The sequence below is a fragment of the Acipenser ruthenus genome, chromosome 47 (genome assembly GCF_902713425.1).
Source record: "Acipenser ruthenus chromosome 47, fAciRut3.2 maternal haplotype, whole genome shotgun sequence".
NCBI classification, from domain to species: Eukaryota; Metazoa; Chordata; class Actinopteri; order Acipenseriformes; family Acipenseridae; genus Acipenser; species Acipenser ruthenus.
This window is the reverse complement of record NC_081235.1, coordinates 4,424,452-4,447,564: the sequence shown is the minus strand read 5'-3', so window position 1 is coordinate 4,447,564 and position 23,113 is coordinate 4,424,452. Positions and strand designations below refer to the sequence as shown.

Genomic DNA, 23,113 nt, shown 5'->3' with positions numbered 1-23,113 from the left:
CATCATACTGTAGTTTTCACTTCATTATCAATGCATTCTTTCACCCCAACTAAATTAAAATGAGGAAAGACAAAATATATAAATATACAGGCATTTTATTTGTAATAATCACACACATTCATAGTTTCACAGTTGCTTGTCTGCATCGATAATTGAACAGACGCAAAAAATAAAATGCACACGAGATTTTAAAAGAGGGATGAAAGATGCCTTCATATCTTCAGATGTGTGAAAATCAGGAAGAGCTGGGACTATTTCATTACAGCTAGACTGCGGAGAACCCAAACCCTGCTTTCATCGCTGGAGGAAACTCTTTCTGGTGTACAGTATCACACCTCTGTCACAAAACTAAATAAAGAAAGCCATTTTGAATGAGTTCTCGTCAGTCCTTGCTATTAAGAGAGACACATTGCAGTGCACCTTTCATGCCTCACTTGTAACACACTGAACGCTCAAGAAACTGTTCTTCAATACAAACTCAGTCCTACCCGGTTAGCTGCCCTACAGTAAAAAAACTTGTTCAGTTTTTCCAAAAGCAATGTTTACTCAGGTTAGTTTATCAACTTAAGCAGGATTCAGAGAGTTGCTGGAAATTAATGTATCTGTAAAGCTGCTCCAAATGCAAGTTTCTGAATCCCTTGTTGGCACTCCAGCAACGATTACAGCTTGAAAACAAAAGAAATTCAAGTGTAACAATTTGCTTGTAGAAAAACAGCTCTGGTTTTTCCACACCCTTACCACAGAAGCACTAATTTACACGAGGTTTCACGATCACACCCAACAGCAATGAGATCTTCAAAGATTTCTATACAGCTATTATTTTACATTAAATTCAATCCTATGCCAACTAACAGATTCATCTCTGAGGTGTCTCAACCCCCTAATCGAGGCAATTCCTTCACGAGTTCCATTTCCTTCATAAAAACAAGGTAAGGCTTTTTATTAGGTGGCACCAACTACAAAAGTACTGTGCATCTACCTGGGGTACACATAGATCTAGTGAACCAAGCGTTTTGGAGTTTGGGTATTATAAATAGAGATGTGGGTTACAGTAGTGTATATTTATAATGAGTTGGTATTTGGGGGCATGCAATGCTCTTGGGGTTAATGGAGCAGTTATGTGTATGATGTTTAAGCATTGTCTATAGTACGCTGTAACTACTAAATTACAGCACTTGCATTATACTGTGTGATTTTGGTGCCACTTAAGCTGTGTTGAAAAAAAAAGAAAAGGATTTTCACTTCCACAACATTAACTGTATGATATCAGCCAGAGTGGGCTGTTCCACATCATGAGGTTTCTGACAAATTCAATTACAATTCATTTAAACCATGGCGTACAAAAATAAAAAAAGTAAACATTTGAATGTTAAAATATTTCATTTGTGGTCCATATGACCTGATTTAGAATGTGCCCTTGCTTTCCAAACGAAAGTAAAAGTAGTATGGCTTGTTTTTTTGCAGCATGACGCTTCGTTTCACTTAGCGAAAGGCTTTTTAAAGACATCACTATTAAGACAGTGCATGGCCACGGACAAGAACAAAAAAAAAAGGTAAAGCTTGTGGCATAAAAGACATTAACTTTGATGACATCTCCATATTAAAACTTCAAAACATTTGGCTTAAACAAGATCAAGCAATATTGCACAACGCCAAAGCAAGAGGCGATTAAGACAGGAGCTAGATATTATACAGCTTTCATTCATCAAGTTTATACATTTAAAATGAACAGAACCAAAACAATACAATGCAATAAATAAAAGGGAATGATATGTTTTGCAGTCTTCCATATATTACACTGTATATCTCTGTGATAGTGTCTTGTTGAACTTTGGCTAGCTACAAATAATGTATCATGCACCCCTCGGCTATGCTTACAATGCAATATACTGGTCCAAACAAACAGATTTTTACATGTAATGTGAACCGATACATAAATAAATAACTAGCTAAAAACAATACTTTACAATGTTTCTTCCACCCTATTCATTTTTGTGTTTAAATTATAAACAATTTTGGTATTTTAATAAATATTTACTTTAAAAAAAATATAAATAAAATTGGACAACCAAGTCTGTATATTTGTAATTCATTAATAATGTGTTTTGGTTTTTTTACAAACATAAAATGACTCAATTCTAAACAAACTGCACAGGGTTACAATATAAAGAGCTATACAGAGATCATGTGTTTGCGATTGGTGTCTGTTACAACCCGGAGACATGTCCTATTTGGTTGAGAGGGGGTTCTCTGGGACGGTTGGTGTAATAACGTCCTTATAGAAGTTGTCGATTTGGTCCTTGTACATCTTCATGACAACTGGTCGTTTCAGCTTCATTGTGGGGCCTGAAAAGATACACATTATTATTATTTATTTCTTAACAGACGCCCTTATCCAGGGCGACTTACAATTGTACAAGATATCACATTATTTTTACATACAATTACCCAGCAATCTAGGTACAGTACCTTGCTCAGGGGTACAGCAGCAGTGTCCCCCACCGGGGATTGAACCCACGACCCTCTGGTCAAGAGTCCAAAGCCCTAACCGCTACTCCACACTTGAAGAGTATTGGCTCACTCGCATAATAAATAAATACATTTTACAAAACTGATAACACTAATTTGAATGTCCTTTTTAAAGTCCGAATACGCATCATTCCCTATTGAAAACTTATTTTAAATAGGACTTTAATAAATGCACACTCTAATTTTTGCAGTTGTCCCATGCAAATTCAAAGCATTTACCATTGTTTACCGCTGTTCTTATCAAGCTGGCTCATGCATTTCTATGTGTGTAAAGACAAAATCAACTCGGGACTCTGCTTCTATCTCCCTCACTCACGTTATCTTTCCGTTAGCCACTCAGATCCGTTGTGCTTCCTCTCTTTGTTCCTGACACATTCCATGCTAAACTCTTCTTCAGGAGTGACTGGACAGGCTGCTCTTTCTGTCACTAACTGCAATCTTTACCTAACTCTCCTCCGGGAAGGGAGAAGTCCTTCTCCAGAATGGTCCACTTCTGGATCTTCTGTGCGTTGGAGCTGGCCTGCTCGTTCACCCGGTCGATCCCCTCTTGGATTGCTTTGTGCACGGCTCGGTCTTTGCCTCCAACGATGTCCGAGACCTTGAGGGCCTTGCTGCCCAGCTTCTGACAGAACTCAATGGCTTCCGGGGTTAGCTCATCCTCTGGCTCTCCAGAATCGGGGTTCACATTGCACTGTGGTTAAAGAAACACAGATCAGGTTACACAGTGTCCAGGCCACCACCTGTTCTGAACACATGGCTGTATGGCTCCTATTTACACTTAAATCAGAGGCCCACTTTAATAGAAATACATAGAAGTATTTCCGGGGGGGTGACAGTGGAACACCTGTCTATTATTATTATTATTATTATTATTATTATTATCATTATTATCATTATTAGGCTGCTTACACATCAATGCCACCAGATGGCAGTACAGTGCCACATTTACAAGATTTCTTGAAGTTAGGGGACAGAACCTGGTGGTAGTATTAAGGATCAAGATATATACAAAAAATGAATGATCATTTGAAAACAAGTGTGATATTTTCAAGTCACTGCTGTGTATTCATTACTAAGAACATCCATCAGTGATGAGCTGAGCCACTGAAGAAGCTGAGCGCTCCATCACATCAGTGATGAGCTGAGCCACTGAAGAAGCTGAGAGCTCCGTCACATCAGTGATGAACTGAGCCACTGAAGAAGCTGAGAGCTCCGTCACATCAGTGATGAGCTGAGCCACTGAAGAAGCTGAGAGCTCCATCACATCAGTGATGAGCTGAGCCACTGAAGAAGCTGAGAGCTCCATCACATCAGTGATGAACTGAATAACTGAAGAAGCTGAGAGCTCCATCACATCAGTGATGAGCTGAGCCACTGAAGAAGCTGAGAGCTCCATCACATCAGTGATGAACTGAATAACTGAAGAAGCTGAGAGCTCCATCACATCAGTGATGAGCTGAGCCACTGAAGAAGCTGAGAGCTCCGTCACATCAGTGATGAGCTGAGCCACTGAAGAAGCTGAGAGCTCCGTCACATCAGTGATGAGCTGAGCCACTGAAGAAGCTGAGAGCACCATCACTGTTTGGTTAAATACCTTAAGTGTCAAAAGCATGGACAGGAACTTCTTCTTGTCTCCGATCAGCATGGCATTGCTAATAACAGGCAGCAACTCCTTCAATGCATCTTCAGTTGGGACAGGAGGGATATTCTCACCACCGGCTGTGATAATAAGCTCTATAAATCCCCCCCCAAAAAAAGAAAGAATTAGTGCTCGCCACCACAAGAAAACAATACTATTCACGACTGCTACTGGGTATTCAGATATACGAGTTTGATATAACACAGTTAGCTGACAAATATGGCACTTATTAAGTATGTGATCTAAGGATGATCTGTCGTCCAGCAGTAACAATCTGTAACACCAGGTTTACTGTGAAGCGACTGCATGTGTACCGTCATGGTGCGTTACAGTGTGTACAACCCTGCTTGCCCCAGGTGCAATGCATTTGCTTTTGTTTTACCTTTAATTCTGCCGGTGATGAAGAGGAAGCCCTCCTTATCGTGCTTCCCCAGGTCTCCGGAGTGAAGCCAGCCATCGCTGTCCAGAGACTCCTCCGTCTTGTCCTCCATGTTTAGGTACCCCATGAAGACATGTCGCCCCCAGAAACAGATCTCCCCGTTCCCTTCACTGTCTGGGCTGAAAATCTTGGTCTCGCACCCAGAGATCACTTTCCCACAACTGCAGAGGATGGAATGAAACTCAGGTCAGGAAATGTTGAATTGCAGGTTACTTGAGGAGCCCTAAAGCAGTTCTTGGCAAGGATCTTGCATAAGTGAACCTGTCACAACTGGTACAAGAATCCAGCATGGAACTGGCTTTAGTATTTTTCTTGTAATCAAAACCGGAGCTGCACAAAGAGGGGAATAGTGATGACGATGGTACTGAATGTCTAAAGGGAATTGATCAACACAGTCCTAAGCAGAAGCCAAGTATAGTGCGAGTTGTTTAGAGAGATCAATAGTACTCCTGTAAGGGTAGTTACTAGACATGGTGTGTGAGTTTACTCACCCTGGGTAATGTCTTAGCTCACTATGACTGGAACAAAATGTGCTTGTGCCGGTGCTACAGGAATGAGGCCGGAGCCCAGGACACAATGAAACCCTACCTGGTGAGCCTGTGAGCGCTGGGAATGGAAATCGTGTGCGGCCCTGTGCTCTCGCTCATGCCGTACAGCTCATACAAGGGAATGTCGAGACTCAGGAAGAACTCCAGGGTATCTTTAGTAATGGGAGCTGCACCGGTGTAGCACTTGGTACAGCGGTCCAGACCCAAAGCCTTGCGCACCTTCTTAAACACCAGCTTCTTTGCCAGGCGGTAACTGAACGGGAGTGAGGAATTCCTAAGGGAAAAAAAAAAGATTTAACACATTTTACGCATTTACACAGTCAGTATCGCGACGGAGAACGCATTTACACAGTCAGTATCGCGACGGAGAACGCATTTACACAGTCAGTATCGCGACGGAGAACGCATTTACACAGTCAGTATCGCGACGGAGAACAATTTACACAGTCAGAATCGCGACAGAGAACGCATTTACACAGTCAGTATCGCGATGGAGATCACGCTGTCATTTCCACTGAGGTCAAGAGGGGAGGCAAGAGGCAACAAGTTACAAGTCAAGTGCAAGCACATTAAACACCTGACCACAAAAGAAAACACTTTACAAAGTTGTGAATACATTTCCCTTGTTCTGTTGGACATATACAAGGCACACCAGAGGATCTAAACGATCAGTGCTTATGAATCTGAATTACTATGGACTGACATGGCATTAGAAAACTCTACTCAAAGTGAGAAGGTTTGGAATATAGAATTAAGGAAGCACTCCAATGTTTTGCTAAGTTAAGATAGGAAGGTAAAGCAATAAGATATTTAGCGGGACTGTATTTATCACTGTACTCCTTCTATGCTACTGGACCCTCAGCTAATACACCCTCCTTACACTATTGCACTACTAATATGTCATTATAGATATTACTTGCTGTAATCCTAACTTGTTGCATCCTAGTTCATATTTTATTTTAGTAGTATTATTTGCACTTACTGTCAACTATACTGTATTTAAATATTAAGCCTGCATTGTAACCCTGTACTGCCCTGTAATACCTGTAAGTCACCTTGGATGAATGCGTCTGCCAAATAAATAATAATAATAATAATAATAATAATAGACGGCACATTGTCTTCACTGACGTACCCGTGCATTTTGTTCAGGTTCGTCTGGAGCCCCACGTCTTTAGCCCAGGATGCCACCCTCCTCTGGACAGTAGAAGACTTGGCGCCGACCGATTTCATTTTCTCCTGCATTTTTTCCCAGACGCGAGGGACGCCCATAAATGCTGTGGGTCTCACCTCTTTGAGGGTGATCGCCAGGGAGCCCTGTGGAAACACGCCAACGTGCATCAGGGTAAACACTGGGGTTAACAGGAGGACCAAAATCAACTGATTCATATTTTCCTCATTTCATCTGATCAAGGCCATGGGATCATATCAGCAGATTTCAAAAATAAGCATTGACATTACATAGCTATTCTATGCATATATATATATATATATATATATATATATATATATATATATATATATATATATATATATATATATATATATATATATATTTCCTCAAGCAAAGTTAAATGCAAGTACAATAAAGATAAGCTGACTAAGAACCTCAAGCAATTGTAAAACTAGTGTCATCTGTTTACAAACTTGGATCCACCTACAGCGATGATGCGGGTTGGGAACCACTTGATCAATCCTCTTAACAAGCAGAAGGGCTTGTTACTGTAAGAGACCAGGGCGAAACTGTGATCTCTAAAGCTCTAAAGCGTCTGTAAAGTTTCACTGCTGCTTGTAATAACAGTATCTCTATCAAGCTATCCACTTAAAAAGGTTGCTTTATCTTCCATAAATCGAAATAAGTTACTCAGTTAAGTATTTAATTGGATTACTTGGTTATTAAACTTTAATAAGATCAACTAGTCGCCACAGGGGGTCTCCAGCCTTTGAAATCCGGGGAAGACACACACCATGGGCTGTATTCATAAAAGCCAATGTATCACAGCAATGACATACTACTTGAACTGCTTTCTTTTTGTAACTTTGGGCCACTTACTATGAATATTTAGTCTTACGAAACTTGCTGAATTAATTATCCTCACATTCAATAACATCTCTTTAATTGTATTACTAAGTTTAAACTGATTTGTACCAATCCTCTTAAAGTTACTGAATGTTGCAAAAGACCCGGGCTGGCCAACCCTGGTCCTGGAGAGCCACAATCCTGCAGGTTTTCTGGGTAACTTTAAATCATCAATAGCTAAAAGACCTAGAAAAAAAGTTAGTGTTGACCAAATTATGCAAAAAATTGGTTCAAGTAAGTAAAGCCTGGAACACACTGCCCGATGCAGGAGGTCGCATCACAAAAAAATCTTTGCTAGCGTGCATCACACGCTGCCTGACTGAAATCGCAGGAAGGGACGCACAATTTGTGATCCCACCCCCCCACTGATGTTTGTGGCAATGGGGCAAATCAATGACAATAGGCGAAAACATAAGGCTATGACAGTGCTATCTACAATTTTGGCTAGAAGGCAGAGTGATTGTGAAAACCACATAGGACTGGACACATATATTCTCTCTCTCTATTAATACACACACACACACACACAAGGTATTCCATTGGTTTGTATATAATGTCTGTGCCGATATCTTTTAAACGCAAGCCCTGACAGCCCCATAAGCATTGTACAATTTAACTATTTGCAAAATATTTACAGAATGAGGGAATTGCATTGCGAAATATTAAACATGTTTAAACATTGCGATCGATCGGCCGATCCTGTAAAATCACATCGCAAAGCATAATACACTGCCCTGAAAAGTCGCAATGCCATTGATCGCATCGGGCAGCGTGTCCAGGGCTTAACTGAGAACTCGGGTGGGACACAAACCAGAAGACCTGGATCAGGGTCAGCCACCCCTGCAATAGACTGTGCTGCTTTATGACTGGAAAGCACCCCTTTGTCAAGTGTGCATCTTTCCTTACCTTCAGTGCATCAGGCTGTGCAAAGTAGATGACCCCTCCGTATTTGATGGGTAGCCATATATCAATCATCTGAGCTGCTATATGGCTGAGCGGCAAGTAGCTGACTACCACCTCCTGGGCCTCGCAGGCGTGCTTCAGCTTCACCGTCTTTCCTGTAGCAGACGCGGTCCAGGTTATCTGCAATAGAGGGGACACAGGGATTCAAACCCAGCTAGGAAAACCAGGCTACAGGGATTCCTATATGCTACATATTATTAGGCACCGCATATTTCCATTTTTAGAAAACGGTTTGAGAACTCTCTGGGGTGCTAGAAGAGGCCCTGCTACGGCTTCTGTGAATAGGAAGTATAGATAGGAAATATAACATGGTACAATTATACAAGCAGTGGCTGAAGGGGATATATTTAATACTCATAAGAAAGCAAGCCCATAAAATATCATTGTAAGGGCTGCTTAAGAGACCCGATTCATCTGGGTCTTTATATTGTGATTAGACAGGTCGGACAATCAATACACGTGGTTGCATGTATGCAGTTCTAGCAGAGTACTGTTTACAAGTAAGTTAAAGGGCTGTGTTTTGCGGTGGCATTTTGCCACTAGGTAACAGTGTAGTGGCGTGTTTAAAGATCCCACGTCAGTACTTGGTGGAAATGTCTTCAGGGAAGTACTAGTGGCTCATTCCCTTAATGAGCAGGGTGGACGACAGGAAACTACGTTCGCCAGTCAAAGGGAACAGTGTTTGTACTCACATTATCATGGCTAAGCATAACTCCTTTGGGCTGGCCGGTGGTCCCTGAGGTGTAGATTAGAGTGCAGCACTGATTGGGCTTCTGGGAGGCAATGATCTCATCCAGCTGGGAATCTGGGACATCTGTTCCCATCTCCATAAACTCTGCCCACTGTTTATAAAAGAAAGAAAAGAATTTTCTATTATGCCAGGGTTTATTTCAATGTAATCCATGCAAGCAAATACAAACTTTACTGAACGACTTCAATACGAAGCTAAACTTCCGTCAACTTACTGAAGAAAAGAAATGTCTTACCGTGTAGAGGTTTGGTTTCTTCTCTTTTAGTGCATCTTTGTACTGAATAATGGCTTTCACATGTGGGAGTTTGTCTTGAATCTAAAAGGCAAAATGCTGATATTTACCACATGAATATTACTATACTTGCAGAAATATACATTAATGCAACCTGCTGTTTCTTTGACAGCAGTTTTGCAGTGCAATTTCCTAAACAATTTGCGCAAAGGAATGCTTATTAGCTAGAACTTGATCAAACTAAAACAGCAGCACAAATAATTACCTGAAGAATCTTCTGCAGCTGTTTATGATTTTCAACGACAAGGACGTTCGCTTTACAGTTTTCTGCCACGTACTGACAAGCTTCAGGAGAGTTTGTAGTGTAGATGCCAACTGCAAATCCTCTGTAAAATTCAGAAGAAAAGATAAGATACAGTTATTTATAACAGCCTGTTTCCAGCTGTGTGATACAACTCTTTTTGTGGCAGGCATAACTATATATTATTTTTGTGTAATTTTCACACAGGAACTATTTTCAGACTCTCGAACCTGGCTTGACACTTAACTCCTAGGGTATGAATTTAGCTTTCAAAAGCTGGGTCATTTTGTAGCTATACGTACAAGTAATGCACAACTACGGCCAAAATTATTTATATATATATATACACTGCTGTGCAAAAGTCTCAGACGTGGCATTTTTCTATCCTGATGCATTATGAGCATCAACAATTTACTCAAAGCCTCCACTAGTGTTTTCTACTATTATAACAACCTTAACTTGCATAAAGAAGGAAAAACATTGAGTGAAATAGCTCGCATCACTCGATTTTCAAGCATACTCAACAAGTACAGAGAAACATCATCTGTAATTGACAAAGCCAGGACTGGAAGACCCAGAAAGCTGTCTAACAAGGATGAGCAATACTTGAAGATAATATCCTTAAGAAGTATAAAAGACAAGAGTTGAATTGACAACAGAACTGGCAGAAGGCACAGGTGTCGTGTCAATCAAATCAACAGTACGAAGGTCACTCTTGAAATCAGGACTTAAAGGATGTGTTGCAGTAAGAATACCTCTGTTAAGAAAGGGGAATGAGACTAAAATATGCACAAGAACACATTGGACTATGGAACAACAGTCAAAGGTGCTTTGGACTGTTGATGTTTACTAAAATAAACAAGCAGACTCCTTCAGGAATGACAAGGTGATCAGGATACATGCTACAAAACGACTTGTTCAAACAGATAACATCTTTCTGAATGTTTATGTTTACACCCAATTCCTGTTTGTTGCACATCCAAACACACCCCACCCAAAACAATAGTATTTACATGCCAGAGAGACACCAGCAGCTACCCAAGAGGGCTGAATAGCAAGAGACAGCTTCACTGTAAGTGGCGGCCGGGTTAACAAGTTTCACTCAGTGCAGCAGATTTACAAAAAACAAAAGACACTGGGGGCTAGGTGCCTCCTGGGGGGGGAGGCAGAACAAAACAGGTGCCTCCTGGGGGGGGAGGCAGAACAAAACAGTGACCAAATATTGTTCTGTAGAGAATACGGTAAGGTGTGAGATGGTTTGATTGTTCTTACCCTGCTAGAATAGCTCCGATATCTGCAATGAACCATTCAGGAGAGTTGAATCCCAGGATCCCAACTCCATGGTAACGCTCCAGCCCAAGCTGCAAACAAAGGCACTTGCTTACCACACAGGTACGGAACACATCAATATCAGAGCCACATGTTCAGGTGACATTCTACACCACCTCTTTTGTTTCCTCCGATTGCCAAAAGGAAGATTAATGACACCTTCATTGAATTAGGTTTACAATAAACTGGCATTACAAAAACTAGAGTCAAAGGTTCATCATTGTCTACGAATGCAGTTACCATGTTAGCCAGGTTGTTTATAAACTCCAAGCAATACAGTAGCTTTGTAGGCTTAACTCTTTGTATAATGTCTGAAAGAATAAATTCTGAAAGTCATTTTTCAGTTTACCATCCTTTTACACTATTGCATTTAACATAGATTACTGCATTTCGTTTTTTATTCTGTACCATACTTCTTTACCAAGCTTGCCAATGCATTTTCATAATTTCACTATGCTCTACTGCACTTTGCTGTATGCTTTTATTACAGCATACAGAAATAAAACTTTATAAAAGGGACACCTGTGCTTTGTTCCAAAGAGGGAGAACTGCGATAAGCTACTGATCTGGATTAGAATGAAGAAAACAGAGAATTTGAGATAAAAACGCATAAATATCAAGCAAAACTAAACTAAAATGATCCCATTCATCTAGCCGCAGAATGTTAATGAATTAGAGCAGTATTAATGAATTCACCTGCAGGTTACTTGGAGCATGTGTTTTGTCATTTTGTTTTTACTTTCATTATTGAAGCAAGATAAATTTCACCTGGGGGTTAAGTTGTGATTTGTATACTTCAAAAAGTTTGCTAAATAAAACAATACAACAAAATACTTTGGCTAAGTTAATCTGCACCTCAAATGGCATTAGATAGTCTCTGCGTTCCATTTGGATATTCGGTTCTGTGGATATTGCAAAACAAAACCCTTTCAGAGAGCAGTCGCTAACAAGCAAGGGCAGGCAATACATTCCCTAGCATCAACTGCTAAAGTTCAGCAGACCGGAGAGTTAGTTTACATGTTATTAAACTACAAGAAGGAGCGTTCTGTTCAGTGGTCGAGCCTACTGCAAAGAAACATTCAAAACTAAAATGACCTTTAAAAAGCTTTTAGCTGCCGTTCGACATCTCTGATAGTACTCTTTATAGGTCAGTCTGTTCCAGTTGTCTCCGTCCTTGGATGCCAGCGCCACTTGGTCCCCATACTGCTCCACAGTTTGCAGGAACATTTGATTGACTGTGATAGCGGGCTCTGCAGCTTGGCCAGAATCTCCCATCCTCAGCTTCACCTCCCCATCCTCTTTTGTTGTGCATAGCTTTAGCTCATTAAGGTTTAACGTGTCGGGACGCAACACATCCGCTGGAAATCAAACAAGCAGTGCTCATTATTAGCATTTGCTGATGCAGAATATATATATTTTTCTAATCTTATACAACTATAAAGTTGATCACCAGCAGCAACAAATGTTTACTCCTTGTTTTTCAAGCAAGCTGTCGAGTTGTGTCAATTCTATTTGCACAGCCTACACTGCTGCAATAAAATATGCATGAATAAAAAAAGGGCAAAAAAAGGAAAATTGTACTTAAATCAGCCCTGTTAATGGTATGCTTAATTGTCAGGCTTTTATGAATGTCTTCCCATAAATCTCTATTCCAAGCAGGCTCTCAGGGTTGGCAGCACTCTGGCAGCTTTGAAGCTCCGTCAGCTTGTTTATTTACTGTTCAGAATAAAGTGCTTGCCCCAGAGTCCCCCTGGCCGACACACTGCACTCAGAGGAAATGAAAAAGGCCTTTTCATTAGCGTTGCCGTCCATCTCTTATGCTGATTAACTGAGATGCAGCATGAATAGGGAAGCACTGTTCCGGGCAGCATGTGGCACGAGCCACACAATGCTTCCAATGGGGGTGCCTCACGTTACAAACTGGCAGCCCTCCAGGACATGAACTGACTGCAGCGTCGCGCCACAAGCACATTCGTTGTTTAGCATAACAATGAATTATTAAGTAGGTACATTCTTCTTGTATACCTTTTGTGGAATATTTCATTTACCTGACTAACTCACTGAGTACATGCACAGGCATTCCATCAAATCTTTTAACATTCAAATTTCTGTACTGAAAGAATGGACTGGACATGTAATGTGTGACTGCAGAAGTGCTTAACAATACTGAATGCAACAGAGTTCTGGAATAACCCGATCATCAGGCCAGGTAAATCACCAAAAAATACCCAGTGGATTGGAGTTCGTTTTCCATTAACAGACTAAGGAAGTAATTACAGAAGAGGAAGTCACTGAGAACACACAATGCATTATGTAAATACACCAAGGCATGGCCAAGAGAGCACACTGTGAATGCATTTTCTAAAACGGCCACAGTGGGAAAACAAACCGCACTTACTAGTATGAGTATTGTTGGAAAACACAGTGGCCTTGTGACTTATTTATAACATTTTATGACACGTCAGTACATTTATACTGTACGATAGCCGATTACTGATTACATCGAAAATCAGAAACAGCTTCATCTATTCATCACCTATTTCTGTTGGCTTGATTGCAATCTTTTTTTTTTCTGCCTGCTGTTGTTGCAGATGTGCTGAATTGTTCTGTAGTGAAGGTAATGGAAGTCCTGCCTCACCGTTTGCCGTTACTGGCTTGCTTTCCTGTGTGCTAACAGAGCTTCCACTCTGCAGGGCTGGGGTCATCTCTGTGTCTGCTTCCTCTTCCCTCTCTGAAGAACACTCTTCCTCTGATGAATCACTAATGACAAGAACACTGCTTGTGAGTCACGGCTTCTTGAGAACAGAACCTTCACCTTTGAATAATACAGCGAATCTCCATTTTCTGTCTTTCTTTTAATTAGTAATTTTCATTGAAATGGTGTTATTTATTCTAAGACGAGTACACAAAAAACCTACGCACACTATAATAAGTTCTTGCTACTTCTGTTAGTCATTTTGAATTATTTTCCCTACAAACTCATTTATGATGCCTGGTCCTGTGCGGAACATGTAATACCTCACACCATGTTTGTGTAAATAAATACCCATGCGTTATGCAATTTTCATTGTAAATTTGTGACAAGTGACAAGTATACTCTTATCTAGCATCCAAACAAGCTATAAAAGCTTGTAAAGCAATCCAGTCGATTTCACACGTTTGAACCACACAGTAATTAAAAAAATAAAAAAAGTGAAACCCAATCTGATCATTTTAACTGCTGTTGTCTTTTTACCTTTGTAAATAAACTGCTATCTGACACTGAAGAAACCTTTATTAAAAGCGATACTCAAAAGCAGACAATTATCCAAATTAAGGTGGCCTCGGCTTGAACTAATTATAACAGAGATGAAACAGGCCAGACAGACAGACAGACAAATTAAAACATTTACATTTTAATGTGGTTCTGTGGGCATTGCTTTTTGATGACATAACTATAAAAAGAATATATAAGATGGCACACAATAAAGCCCAACATATTATATAAATTGTCGTTTGACCTACAAATATTTGGCAGACAAGCAACCAGATATTAAGCCACATGTTATGCAAATAGATTGTAAAATAAATACTCCATTGAGAGAGAGAAAACAGACGTACTGTGTAGAGACACCAAGACGTTTTAAATATACAGGGCTGGTACATACTTTGCTGGAGACTCCACAGCAACATCTATCACTGAGACATCACACTCCTCAGGGCTGCATGACTGCAGGTATTCTCCAGTTGGCTCCATCACTGCTGCAGCTGTCATCGTGGTTTCACTCAATAGGGTTACTGTGAATTACAATACAAGGTCAGCGTGTGCTGAAGCAGACAATTCAGAGTCACAGTTCTGATGGGATCCATTTATATTCCTATGCTTCACGTCACCGGGCAGCAACATTGTGTTTCCAAACGAGGGTTATGTTTTAATCCAATTGCATAGCAAGGAGAACGCCCAAGGTGGTAGCCAGTTAAGAGATTTCCTCAAGTGTAGGTATATCTGAAATGGGGTTAGTTTACTCTTGGTTCCATAATTATTAAACAACAATTGCTTTTAATAATGCAGCAGGAGAGAAATTATTTCACAACAAATCATTTCTCCCTATTCAAAGTTGGTGCTAAATTACTAAAGGGGTTAAGCAAGGGCTGCATGCTGCTTCATTTTGTGGCAATTTAGGAAGCAAGTTATGTAATCAGAATACTCCTTAATTAGGATGCAGGTATAATCTGTTGTAACCAACATATTAAGTGAATAGCCCAGGCATACTTTTTTTATTTACAATTATTAATTTTATTTTATTTTATATTACCTTCATTGTGAAACTGATTTTAATATATTGCGATTTTGAACTGAAACCCATTATCCCCATTAGCTTATCTGTATAATATATAATAAACAAACAGTGACACCAGATGTCTTTGTTATTCCCCAATTCACATCCTGTTTATGTAGCCTTGTGAAGAAGTCTGCTCTCAATCAAAGGGTTTAACTTGTAAAGGATTAGCCTAATTCCTTTTTACCAGAGACTGGTTTTCAGGTTTACTGAGATTAGTTTGGTTTTATTATCCCCTTATTTAAACAAGTATTTTAGGGCAGGGGAGCAATCTGAAGCAACACATCTTTGGAAAGGCAACAGGAACATTTTGTTTCACTCAAAATGTATTTACACTGAAAAATGCGAACAGTTTGCATTCTACCCCATGTGTTGTAATTCAATGCGTCTCACTTTGGCTGTATGTAACTCATGCTCTCTTACTCGTGCTGTCCGGATGCTTCGAGGTCACAGTGTGGTGTGCTAGCTCATTCTCCACTGATGCTCGAACCTGCGGAACTTGGCCCCACACTTTTTGTTCCTTAATACTGTGAAGCCATAAATATTTGGCGAATCACACCCATAAAACCTATTTTGCTCCAGAAATGTTGGTGACCTGTTGCAATATATGAAGTATGTATTGTTACTGGAATTGGATATTCGTGCCAAAAATCATACGCGAAAAACTCATAATAAAAGACTTGCAAATCTTTATGGCTTTACAGAATATTATTTGTGTGAAGTGTGTGTGTGTGTGTGTGTGTGTGTGTGTGTGTGTGAGAATATGCTTCATGCAACCTGAAGGTTAGTACATCAGTTAGGTAAGAAAAATTATTAAAACATGTTAAAAAATAAATAAATTAAAAAAAACCTGTGTGTTAGAAAAGTTAGGGAATTGTTAGGAAACTGAATTGTTAAGCAAGAATTTCATCAGCTTGATTTCCTCATCTTTTATCAGCAGATCATGTCCATATGAAATGGCCCAAACATCCTGGAAGTTACTACCGGTTAAGACCATGTATAACCTTCAGATAAGAGAAGCAAACCTGCTTGATTTATTCATTTATACAAAGCCAAAGTTAAATCAATATCTCTTTCTTACATTAAAGCTTAACTTCCAGTTAGAATAATAGGAAGATACACTATTCATAGAGGAACACTACATTGATGATAAAAATAAAAAAATATATATATACATATATATAAAACTCATAACCCTAACAACTATTTAATTTAAAACACCCCCTGTAAATGTTAATCAAGGGTTTTTTTTATGGAACAAATAAACAAAAAAGCACTTTCAACCAAAATGAATGCTTCTACATGCATTCCTTACGCCTAAACAACACCCACAGCACATTTCTCACTATATCATCAGGACTAAGTGCATTTGAATAAGCACATTTCTGCCAACATACCTCATATACACAGATATGCTTCCATGAAAAACGTAAATGACTTCTCGGTCTTCCATGTAAACTGCACTTACTACATACTCGTAAAAATATAATCACTGGACAAGTCCTGATCAGTTTTGTTTAGTTGTGTTTTAGTGCCAGTGGCTGGCTTACATTCCTGGGAGTGGTTTCCACGGGTTACATTCCTTCCTTACCAGTTTTACAACACATCTCAAAACACTTGGGTTCACAGTAAATTATGCATTGCATAGTATAGTATAGTATATATATATATATATATATATAATTTTAGAAACTCATGCCTCTACCTATTGTATGCTAATGTACTGGCTCATTGAGGCACTACAAGTAAATGCACTGTACAAATCAAGTGATGTTAAATATGTTCCACATTCCTCTATGGCCAGCCCTACCCAGCATTTACACTGTGAAGCCCCTTGCATGAACGGGGGCTGTTTCACAGGGCTGCTGCAGCTGTCTAGCTGGATTACTGTGATTTTTTTTTAATCAATGAGGCTCATTCATAAACTGACAGTGAAGGAGAACAATTCCTACAATAGCTGTTTTTTCTTAAGGCGTCGGGTTTAAACTCTCAGTAAAATGTGCTGCTGCATCCGTGTGCTGTATACCATGCTGTGTGCAATTCTATAACCATTTCAAAATGCCTTTTCCATTTTGAATATACTTCTCACTCCTCACTTGTGCATGATAGTTTTTTCACATTAACGGTTTAAATGCATGAGTTTGTTGTGCATGCATGTAGCTGCTGTGATATATCAGACACAAAATCAATATAAAACAGTAAAAGAATATATTAATATAAACCCAACTACAAAGACCCCTAGACAAGCAGGGATATGCATGTGTTCAATAACATTTAAATCACCAATAGTAATATTCTACTAACTGCATAAAGTACAGTATGTTCAAATGTCTGTATAAAATCACCACTCTATGGAGATCGTTTTCAGATCATGTAGTTTAGTGAGAGTTTGGTTTCAATATATATCACAAGTTTTAACAACCACATTGTGTGTATTTAAATATTCAATTTTAAAGGATAATACTAGGATAATAATGACCTTAAATTATTAGATTGTGAAGCACTTTCATGTAAAGTGAAAACAAATCATTACAGTGTTAATGTAATAGTAATTAAAAAAAAAAAAAAGAGTCTTACAGTGCATAGTGGAGTGGTCCGAGTGCAGTTATCTTCTTAAATTCCTATGATCTACTTGTCCTCTAGTAACTGGTTTTAAAGCCAGCTGTGTATGCAGTCTCTTTAGGAGTAACCAGACCTTGCCTTGCTTCACAGAAGTGAAACACATCATTCATTTTCAAACAGCACTCCCCACCCCCCCAGCAGGCGATGTCACAGACACAGCATTCTGATTGGTGGATCTTACCGGGCCCTCATCACACCACACGCTGTACTCCCATATATGGACATGCCTTTAGATCACATGGTGTGGCAGGATATGCACTAGCTCACTGGGGCTGCAGGTCCATTTTCCTACAGGATGCTCAAACCTTTTTTTTTTTTTGCATATCTGGTAAAAGGACACGCCCACGTCAACGGCACAGTTTTGCAGCTAAAAGTGAACAGGGGTTACTATAGGACAAACAAGCCAGAAGCTTGCCACTGCAAACACAAGACAGACGGCATTTTAAAGCTATCGATAACATATTTCTTACTTTGTAAACAGAGAAGTCAATCAAGATAAAACAAATATCTTCTGTTTCATTTCCGTATGTTGTAAAAAGATTACATTATATGGTGTTTTCTAGGTGTGAATGGTAACCTTTAGAATCTTCACACACATATATATATATATATATATTATATATATATATATATATATATATATATATATATATATATATATATATATATATATATATATATATACAAACACATACACACATATACACACTCACGAAAATAATATCTAACAGATTAATTTACAGGAGCTGTGCTCCAAAAGGCCAGTGGTCTGAGAGCTTATGCTAACACAGTTATCAAAATACACAGAGGGTGGTAAATGTTATTCACAAGCAGCTGAACTGCAGTGGGGGGAGACCATCTACACCATCCCCGCCAGCTCTCTGCACCATCCCCACTCGCTCTCTGGAGGTGAGAAAGTGACCTCTATTACATTCAAACTCGCAAAATGGCCGGGGATCTTAGATCATGTTCATGCAGAAACTTCAACATAGAAGCTCATTCAAGGATGTTTTGATATTAGCCAGGGTTTCTGTTTTGTTTTCTTGTTATAGTGAGTCACCCACAGAAATTCGTTTTTAAATACAGAGATCATAACTGTCTTTCAATTTTTTTTTTTTTTTTTTTAAGGTAACCTAAAATTGCAGTTGTAATTGCCATTTAAACTACTCCACCTAAAAATAGCGCTGGCGTGCCCACTCACTTCGACAGGCGCTGCAGATGAAGCATTGCCTGCTAATCGGTTTTCTTTTCTGGACTAGCCATGCTCTCTTTGCTGATGCTGCATCCTTCACGCAGGGAAGGTTATGATAAAAATGAGGGTAAAACAGTAAGTACTTGTATTGTAACACTTGAAATGTATTTGCTTACGATTGTAAGTCGCCCTGGATAAGGGCGTCTGCTAAGAAATAAATAATAATAAATAAATAATAAAGTAATACACGAGGCAAGCCTAATGGTTTTGGGGAGAGATGAAGGTTATTAAATTAAGATGATCTTCTGGACAGTTGTTGGGGTCACAACATTTATTTGCTCTATCAAGCGAGCCTGATGATATAACATGAGGGCAATGTGTATCTTTTCAGTTGCTGCACGAGGCACAGATGAAAGTAATAATCACCAAACTTTCCCACCCGAGGCAGATACTTTATAAATAGAGTTGTGATCATGTTGCCTCTTTGGGGATTTCCCTGACTGATCCCATCCCATTGCAAACACTGTTACAACTCATCAGCAACCCTCTTCAAAATGCTTTCTTAAGTGCACTAAAGAAGTGTCAGTATTAGGGATTAATGGCAGTTTATATTCACTTTCCCTGCTTGCATGTTTTCTTTCTCCATTAGACCCTCTATTTCTAGAAGCGTATGTCATACAAGTTTGCACAGTCATTATTTCTTTGTTGTGGGTTATTTTGCTGCACCTGCAAAAGGGAAGGTTCCCCATGTATTGCTCATTGACTAATTTAGTAAAGTGTAAACTGTATAAAGCAGAACCTAGGGAATACATTATATATATGTGTGTGTGTGTGTTATTTTTACCCCACACTACCAAGATGTTGTCCACTGCCCTCTTCATCCATAATAAACTTCAACAAAAAGCACAAACTCTGCTTAGGCAGCTAAGCGTCATGTGCTGATCAGTATCTATCTGTGAAGACATGTGTGGCGAGTTTCTTTTTGAAGCGGTCTGCCTGTCTAATGGGATCTAACATTCCTGACTCATTCTTACAAACAGCTTTTCAGCTGGTAGAACACGTGCCTTAAGGAACGACTTTGACGTGTTAGTCATGAACATGGGTCTCAAATGATTTGCTCTTGCTTAAATATATACAGAAATTAAGACGAGAATGTTTTCACCATGGTAAGAAATGTATATAGGATATATATATCCTAGTATGAAGAATTGTTCACCAGAATATTTGCAATACCCACCACATAGCATATGCCTTGTCTGACCATGGTAATTATTTTCCAAATCTGAAATGCACAATTTGTGTGGGGAAGGGGAAGTTAAATTATATATAAGAAAAAAAAAACGCACACACACACGTGTGAAATACTGGATATACCTGTAAAGTAGGTCCAATTGCATGATTCCTCACCCCACCCGTCCCATTATTTGTAATTATGGTGCCAGCTCTCCCTGCTGTTATAATTAACAAGCTCCATCCTAAATAAACAACTAAAATATGAAATACAGACTTCCCCTATGAGTCAGAGTCACTTTCAGAATTTCCCCAAACGGACTGACACTGTAAAAAATATATTTTAAAAACTCCACGCATATAAAGTGCCTGGCATGAAAGCAAGACAGCTGCATCTAAATGCTCAGCCCCATCCCTTTCCATTGCAGCTGTCTCAGGAGAAACACCATATAGCCAGATCATTTCAACCAATCCAGAGGCAAGACTTGCCCATCTGCACACAGTCACATGACAGCTGAGCCCATCTGCCCATTCCAAAGAGGAGCAAATTCGCAGAGGTTACTGTCGTTCACTGGGATAATGTCAATAATTTCAGACGCCTGTTGTGGTAGAGACTCCTCCCCTATGTACTTCAATAGCCAAAGAGCTTGGCTACAGGATGGCAGGTAAATTAATAAATCGGTGTGCCCTCTGCACAGGAAACATCAGCTTAAGCCTGCCACACCATGTGGAGCTCCAGCACAGACAGCATCAGAGAATGACATTAGAGATTACAATGCATGTGAACCTGCTTCTGCGAGTGACAGAGCAGACTAACAGCAGGTTAATACAAATAGGTAAAGAAATCCACTGCTGCTTCTTTAAACTGATGCGCAGCGAGACATGAACCTACCCCGGGAGCAGAGGATACCTGTATGTAGATAATAACTGCACAGCACTCTGAAATACTGCTTATGAAATGAATCTGATTAACAGTTATCATAACAAGCTTAACAAATGCAGACTGTGTCCTGTGTGTCCTGGGGGTGCTTTAGTACTTACTGCAGTATGATCTCAAACTGTTGTGTGGCAGACAAGGATGACTGGGCATGTGGATTATGACTAGTTTTTTCTGCCACAAGGTCACAAGTCCCATACTTGTGATCGGTCAGCCTATTAATTATAGCAGGCTAGAAATAATTGGTTTTAAATAGCTTCTTGAGATACGGAGTAGAAAAGGTTGGTCTTGTTTTCGACCCTTATTAATTTTCCACGCAGAAAAAAAAAATTAGTAAAACGTGGAACTGTGTCTAAACGTTTTTTTTTGGCTACAGCATTTGCCAAGAACAAATACGGCGTTTTTCTGTACTTATTATTTGAAAAAAATCTTAAACTCGACCCGGTTGTAGGAATTTCAATGGAAAAAAACCAAACCTGCAGCGTCAGCCCATATTTCCAGCACTGCGTTTCAGAATTGGGTTTGAATTACTCCGTTATTATGACATGGACACTGAAACTTAATATTCACTCAAATTATTCCGAGTACTGTTCGGATATGGTATTATCGAAGGTTGGCTTCACAACTTAAAAAATAAATATATATTTTGTTCACTAAGCTTTACATTAACAAATAATTGCTTTGCTTTAACATTTGTTAATAACATTAAAAAAAATACACTGACTAACTAGGATTAAAGCTGGTCCATTCAGCCCTGTTACTGTAGCGCATATGGGATATTCTAATGATTTTCACAAATCATGTACAGAATTCACCAGTAAAGCAAAGTTTGTGAAAATACACTGGTCAGCTTCACATTAAAGTTGGTTTGAAAAGTCTAAATGACACTGTTGCTGATATCAAATGAATATCGAATTTATAATTCAGTTAGGTATAACAATATACAGAGAAAACAAACAAAAACAAACTCCTCAAACGACGTATACTCGACATGTATCTATCTAAAATGCCACATGCTTTTAAACTTTAGGCATTAATTTTATACTAGAGAATATCATAACAATTAACAACACAAATGTTTAAATTCTAGTAATTCGTCGCTTATCAAGAAGTAGGACCTACCAGGAAAAGAATTAAAACATACCACAATAAGTTGGTGGTCAGAAAAGAAGGAAGATGGGTTATTATTTGATACGGGTTATTATAATTAATAACGCACACTGACATTGTATTAACTTATATAATACGACACTGAACGCCACACACACACATTACAGGTATTGTTTTGGTTTACAAAAATAAACTTCTAAATGGGTGATTTTGTATGTATGTATTTATTTATTTATTTATTTTAAAACAGTCTTACCTTGGCTGAACAACAATAGTTAGAAAATATGAAAAGATTATTTTGTTCGCCCGGCGAATTTCTATCCCGTCTGTAAGAAGGATCGGTTTTGACTTTTCTGCCCACGTGCGCGCGCACTTGAGGGAAATACGCAAATAATCGTGGCGCGTGCAGAAGAGAAACAAACCCGGACCCGAGGGGGGGAGGAGCGTCTTCACCAACTAATGTCAATCCTTCATGACAGCCAATCAGAGCCGTGCCTCAAAAAACACGCCACCGGAGAGCGCGCCCCCGGGGCGGGGTCGGGGGCGGAGACCCTGAGATCCAATCTGCGGTGCTACTCCAGGTCAACGAGGTCTCCAGGCTGCACAGAGAAAGGGAAGCGGCAGCCAGCAGCTGGCTTCTGTCACTAATTTATTTTTCAGTGTGTGACACGTAGGTTAATGCCATTGGCCGGACTTAATAATAAACTACTGCAATAAACATGTGTTTTTTCTTAAGGAAACTGGTGTATTAAACTGGAACTTTCTGTTTTTTTAGCATGGTGTCACGTTTTCCATAGTCCCTGAAACAGCTCTGCAAGCTGTATTATTATTCACTTTCTACGTTATCAGATAAAACAGTGTGTTAATATTACACATCTACACTAATCTGACC

The 23,113-nt window shown here is 39.4% G+C and overlaps 1 protein-coding gene across 2 annotated transcripts; it reads right to left on the bottom strand.

The window, feature by feature from the left end:
* Nucleotides 1-79: 79 nt before the first annotated feature.
* Nucleotides 80-22,628, bottom strand: LOC117401427 (long-chain-fatty-acid--CoA ligase ACSBG2-like). 2 transcript variants are annotated; one of them, XM_034002137.3, is made up of 15 exons: nucleotides 22,478-22,628; nucleotides 14,459-14,588; nucleotides 13,450-13,571; nucleotides 11,907-12,169; nucleotides 10,755-10,843; nucleotides 9,447-9,567; nucleotides 9,185-9,265; nucleotides 8,891-9,040; nucleotides 8,142-8,318; nucleotides 6,291-6,472; nucleotides 5,196-5,429; nucleotides 4,551-4,768; nucleotides 4,124-4,263; nucleotides 2,974-3,220; nucleotides 80-2,346 (listed from the first exon to the last, which is right to left on the bottom strand). In XM_034002137.3, exons 2-15 carry the CDS (start codon nucleotides 14,563-14,565, stop codon nucleotides 2,228-2,230), a joined length of 2,250 nt encoding a protein of 749 aa, XP_033858028.1. In that variant the 5' UTR covers nucleotides 14,566-14,588; nucleotides 22,478-22,628; the 3' UTR covers nucleotides 80-2,227. The 2 variants fall into 2 exon arrangements, with proteins under 2 accessions (XP_033858028.1, XP_033858027.1); XM_034002136.3 differs by lacking the exon at nucleotides 22,478-22,628 and adding an exon at nucleotides 17,708-17,853.
* Nucleotides 22,629-23,113: the final 485 nt, after the last annotated feature.